Source organism: Oncorhynchus kisutch, linkage group LG6, assembly GCF_002021735.2.
Source record: "Oncorhynchus kisutch isolate 150728-3 linkage group LG6, Okis_V2, whole genome shotgun sequence".
Lineage (NCBI taxonomy): Eukaryota > Metazoa > Chordata > Actinopteri > Salmoniformes > Salmonidae > Oncorhynchus > Oncorhynchus kisutch.
In genome coordinates, this window is record NC_034179.2 from 68,912,651 (window position 1) to 68,918,953 (window position 6,303).

Here is a 6,303-nt window from a genome sequence, read left to right on the forward strand (position 1 = left end):
TACTCCTCTGATTACGTTGGTAACCAGCTAATATAAGGCACCTTGGGGGTTTGTGATACATGGCCAGTATACCACGGCTAAAAGGGCTGTGTCCAGACACTCCGCGTTGCGTAAGAACAGCCCTTAGCCGTGGTATATTGGCCAGCCAATCGGCATTCAGGGCTCGAACCACCCAGTTTATAACAGACCATTTACAACTGGTATGACAAAACATTTATTTATACTTCTCTAATTACGTTAGTAACCCGTTTACAATAGCAATAAGGCACCTCGGCAACCCCACGAAAAGTACATAGAAATGTGAGTTATATTAAAATCTGGTCCCAATTCCAAAATCACTTTAGCCTTAAACAAGCAAGCAGTTTCTCTCTATTAACATCTAATCAGACATAATACAGAACATTAATCTGCCTTCCTTGGCAAATACAAAATCTGCATGGGAGCAAGACATGGGTGTTCCATATATATATATATATATCTATATGGAACAGAAATACAACAACATGTAAAGTGTTGGTCCCATTTTTTCATGAGCTGAAATAAAAGATCCCAGAAATGTTCCATATGCACAAAAAGCTTATTTCTCTCAAATGTGTTGTTCACAAATTTGTTTACATCCATGTTAGTGAGCATTTCTCCTTCTCCAAGATAACCCATCCACCTGACAGGTGTGGCATGTCAAGAAGCTGATTAAAACAGATTGATTAGTATACAGGTGCACCTTGTGCTGAGGACAATAAAAGGCCACTCTAAAATGTGCAGTTTTGCTACACGACAATGCCGCAGATGTCTCAAGTTGTGAGGGAGTGTGTAATTGACATGCTGACTGCAGGAATGTCGAACAGACCTGTTGCCAGAGAATTGAATGTTAATTTCTCCACCACTTGCCACCTTCAACATCATTTTAGAGAATATGGCAGTACATCCAACCGGCCTAACAACTGCAGACCACGTGTAACCACGCCAGTCCAGGACCTCTACAACTGGCTTCTTCACCTGTGGGATCATCCGAGAAGGGGGGGGGGGGGTACTGAGGAATATTTCTTACTGTAAAAAACGCTTTGTGTGGAAAAACTCATTCTGATTGACTGGGCCTGGCTCCCAAGTGGATGGGCCTATGCCCTCCCATCACTGCAGCCCTGCCCAGTCATTTGAAATCCTAATACATGTATTTGACTGATTTCTTTCTTTGAAGTGTAACTCAGTAAAACCTTTGAAATTGTTGCACTTAGATTTTTGTTCAGTATATACATCATTTTGTTCAGTATATACATCATTCAGGCGTTCCATGTGTAATTCCCATACTACAGAGAAGGCAGCCCAGTCACCAGTTTATCAATAATAACATTTATTTGTACAAAAAAATATTTTGTACCGTAAAATACATAGCCACTGTATATGTATAAAAATACATGATTAACCTGTTTTAAAATCAGACAATACTTGTTTGTCATCTTGCTTTTTACAGAAAGCATGCTACTATTTTACACTGTCAAGCAAACCCCTTTTCTTATTTGATATAAATACTTCAAGTAATTTGTGCATTGTTAGCTTAGAAGGCTGAGCACCAGTCTGATCACCATTAGGTCTGGCCTCTTAACCTGTTGTACTGTAGTTTTCCTCAAGGTACAAATCTGTATGTTAAAGAAATCCAATGCAACCTCCCATTCTACCTCTGTGGAGTTCATGAGGACAGGAGGCTTAAATACTGTGATAGGTCCCTTTTCAGCTTATGTGGGGCATATTGTGTCATCCTCATGGAGTCAGGTCTGACAGCTAGGGATTCTTATGTAAACATGGTGGACCTCTAGAACGGAGTCTCACACACACACCACACATAGATACTAATGCACATGCACACTGGCACACCCTGGCATGTCTAGCTAAGGTTCCTCCAGGCCTCCTCTATCCCGAGGCAGTCCTGGACTCTGGTCAGCCCTGGCATACACACTAAGGGCTGGGTAAGGCATGAGGGTGACAGGGCAGGACTGGGGCCACCCCTGGGGCTCAGAGGGGCAGTGTCACTACAGATAGTGGAGATCCTGATCTGGGCACTGTGGCTTTGGCTGTGACGTCTGAGAGGTTGTGTTTGTTGGATCAAAGGATAGCTGTCCTGGTTCCAATTGGGATGAGCCCACGGAAGGAGTTCTAACTGGCCAGGACACGAGACCTCATCCAGTCCAGACTGGCAGGTAGTCTGGAGGTTAGGAGAAAGAGATGGCAATGGTTTTGAAAATTAAACTGTGTTTGAGTGACTTAAGGTTATTTATGGGAATGTTATAATACACACACACACACACGGAGGAGGCCCAGGCATGTCTGTAGTTATGCAGTGTACTCACCCCTCCCCTGTGAGGGCACAGCATGCCTGTACATGCCAGGAGTGGGCTGTGATGGAGCTGAGGGTGAGGCACTGGGAGATCTCTGCCACCGTCATAGAGTCCTTCATGTCCTGCTTGTTGGCCAGAACTAGAATCGCAGCATTCTGTAGGTCCTACACACCAGTCAGACAGGACAGGAGAGAAAGGCAGGGTTACATTCTGTAGGTCCTACACACCAGTCAGACAGGACAGGAGAGAAAGGCAGGGTTACATTCTGTAGGTCCTACACACCAGCCAGACAGGAGGCACAATTATCTCGTTTTTATATTCAACATATTTACACGTCTGAGCGTTTCCTGTGGAAATCTACAGAATCTCTCTGCTGCGACGTCTCAGATAATAGAAAATAGCAGCATCAGCGGAACAGAAACTGAATAGCTCAGCTGTCAATACACTGGGGAAATGTTGAAATAACCCATCATGGTTTGAAATCAGTTTGTTTGCTCTGTAGTGGTGATAGGAGTCATATTGAGAGCATGAACACAGCTCACGCGTCAACATGTTAAAGCTGCAATGTGTCACTTTCTGGGCCACCTGATCAAATTCACATAGAAATATGAATTATAGATCGGTCATTCTCATTGAAAGCAAGCCTAAGAAGCAATTTTATACACCAGCTTCAAACAGCTAAAAATATTATATTTTTGGTTATCAAAAAGATATTTCACAGCAGTTTGGATTGCTTGTTTGTCACAAACTGAAATTAGGTGAACTATTACAATTTAGCAACCAGGAAATGGCTGGTTTCTGTATATTGCACCTTTAAAAAGACACATAAGGTGAGTGACAATGGAACATGAACCACCTAGAAAACAAAGTGCCCTTATTCTTAAAAGTAATTCTCAATCATCCACCTATTGATACAATAAGGAAATTACAATCGGCTAATATTTCTGGTGTGTCACATACAGGAAAAAGGAAGTTAAGAATGAAGTGTACTTTCCTGCATTTGAAACTGGTCTTCAGAAAAAAAAATCTGAACAGTGAGGTTGAGCTGACCCTCCCTCCCCCTTCCCATAATCCCCCCAAAAGCCCCAGGTGGTTGTTACCTCATGTGCAAGCATGCGGTGAAGTTCATCTTTGTTCAGATTTAGGCGCTCGCGGTCTGTGCTGTCCACAACCAGAATAACAATCTAAAGAGAGACAAAACAACTGAATACCCTGGCCAAAGAGGACCAACTTACTCACTTAAACTTTACCCCAGGCTCTGAGTGCTCTCATCTCATCAACATTTAATATGACTTCAGTAACAGTCTAGTGTGTTAGAGGAATACTCAGGACAGCAGACTGATATGGTTAGTTCTGTAACAGATGATGTAATAGTGTTGCCTTATCAATGACAAGAACAATCAGCTGCTGATTAAAGTGTAATAACTCAGTGTTGGCCTGATCGTTGGAGAGCTGGAAAACATCTCGTCTCCAGCTGTAGCTATTCAGACAGTCTCGGAGGGAAGTTAAAGCTAAAAGTGTTTAGGCATTAGCACCTTCATCAGGGTTCTATTTCTACTCCAGCTCTAACTGGCCAGAAACCAACCTGTACACACTTTGTTACATTAAAAAAACACACATGCTGTTCCTTCGACAAAGACATTCTGCGGCACACACCAAGAGATCCGTACCTCTGTGTTGCAGTAGTAGGAGTTCCAGCTGGCTCTCAGGCTTTCCTGGCCTCCGATGTCCCACACCAGGAAGCGGGTCTTGCGTACAGAGATCTCCTCTACGTTACTGCCAATGGTGGGGGAGGTGTGAACCGCCTCTTTGGTAAGGCTGAGAGGACAGAGTGATTGTTATGACTAAGTGATTATAAATATAATTTGCATAAATTTGAGACTTATGTGATCATGAATTATACAAATCTATTTTGATATCACTCACAATTGGTAAAGGATAGTGGTCTTCCCAGCATTGTCCAGGCCCACTATGATCACTTTGTGTTCTATGAGAAAAGGAAAGAGGAAAGTGATTTACACACTTCTACACAACAGACACACAGATTGCCATTCACAGACCTGTGACCCCCAAAGCTAATCAAACATCACCATGACAACACATCTGACTGATGGACTCTCTTTGAAGGGTCTAGCCATGGATTCAAATACCAGATATGAAAAACATGGGCAGACATCTTTATTATCCAAAGGGGTCAAACCCTCTGTTTGCAGTGTTACTGCAAACGTACTATTAGGTAAAACAAGGGCCATTTGACCCTGATAGTCAACCCCAGGGACCTAACCTGCCATCATCTCATCAACGAGGTAAACAGTACTGATTGACAAAATGTTATTGGTTACATAATATTAATGCAATTCACTATCACTACCGCTACATAGAAAACAGATAATTACACGGGACACGTGTGCAGAACGTTGACACAGTGAACAGAACATCCAGTACGGACTAGCTCGTGTCCGACAGAAATTAACCAGTTATTGGAAGGTGCCCGGTGTAGTTAGAAATTTTGCTACAATTTTGGCTATGCCGAAATTAACCATTTTTTAAACTGTCACTAACGTTATTGAAAATCACGTCTAACAGTTTTTCTTGCGTTCTCATAATTTAAATCCAGTCCATAACAACACTCTGCTACAAAGCAGCTAACGTTGTCAAACCAAGCAAGCAGAAATTATCAGGCACGGAGTGGAGATTAACGTTACTTAGGAGCAACAATAATAGCAGTAAATTAGCTAAATGTATCCAGGCACACAACTGATTACCTCTGTCTCCGAAGACAGTCATCAGCTTGGTAAAGAGTAGTCCCATATCCACCGGTGATGAGAATGAAGACAAAATAAAATAATATAAAAATATTTCAAATACAGCAAATCAGATAGCTGTTAACGGTAGCTGGCTAGCTAGCACAATAGGCAGCCCACACTTCAAGCAAAGATAGCTAACGTTAGCTAGCTAAATAACTGTACTGATAACTAACCCTGTGCTGTGCATCGAGGCTATTAAGCCAACTACCTGGAAAACATTAGGTAGTACAACCTAGAAAGGTATTTTTTCTGACGTTCGTCGACACAAACAAAACGAGATATGTGCCCATGGGTTGTCTATCGATACCAAATTGATTCTGCGATCAAAAGAGGCAATGCATTCTTTTACTTAGCCAGCTAGATTTTGGGGGATGATTGGAGCGAGTCACAGAAAAAGGCGGGGCAAAGGAATTCCTCAGCAGCTAAAAGCGGGCGTGGCCACGCGTCTGTAGCAAAACATGACGCAAATGTGACGAATGAAATGAGAGCGCTGATGAATGGGAGGACAACTCCATCACCCACATATGGACGCGGAACTACTTTATAGTTCCTCAAGCCTAATCTCAAACAGGGGATTTCTACATGTTTAGTAACCAAAAGTGAAACAATGACTGTGACATCCAGCTGGAATGTCCTTTCTATTCCTGTGATTGAGAATGTGTTTATCATAAACTTCAGGGCATGACTTTCCCAATTTGAAATATTGTCTACAATGATGGCAGAAGTGGGAATGTCTCACAACTGTAGGCGCTAAGAAATCTGGATCTTTATTTCACCATAGTGCAGTGTGTAATGTTTTTTGCATGTAAACCTCACCCATGGGCACGCATTGGTTGAATCAACGTTGTTTCCACATCATTTCAATGAAATGACATTAAACCAACTTGGAAGAGACAATGAATTGACGTCTGTGCCCAGTGGGCAGGGTCACTAGCTGATCCCCTTCAATCACATGAATATCCATCAACTGTTTTAAAAACGGCACTCTGCACTAATATCTTAGTTTCCCCGTAAAGTACTGTGTACTTTGACCAAGCCTCATTTCAGGGGAATTCTACAGGTGATATTTATTGATGGCATCCAAAAGTAAAACAAGGACTGTGACATTCCCCTGGAATTCCCTTTCTATTCCCGTGAATGAGAATATGTTTTGAATTAACTTCAGG

The 6,303-nt window shown here is 42.2% G+C and overlaps 1 protein-coding gene across 1 annotated transcript; it reads right to left on the bottom strand.

The window, feature by feature from the left end:
* Positions 1–1,327: 1,327 nt before the first annotated feature.
* Positions 1,328–5,524, bottom strand: LOC109893289 (ADP-ribosylation factor-like protein 5B). Its single transcript, XM_020486447.2, has 6 exons — positions 5,096–5,524; positions 4,257–4,317; positions 4,001–4,148; positions 3,431–3,514; positions 2,343–2,494; positions 1,328–2,197 (listed from the first exon to the last, which is right to left on the bottom strand). The coding sequence occupies exons 1-6, from the start codon at positions 5,139–5,141 to the stop codon at positions 2,149–2,151; spliced, it is 540 nt and encodes a 179-aa protein (XP_020342036.1). The 5' UTR covers positions 5,142–5,524; the 3' UTR covers positions 1,328–2,148.
* Between the last annotated feature and the right edge of the window lie 779 nt (positions 5,525–6,303).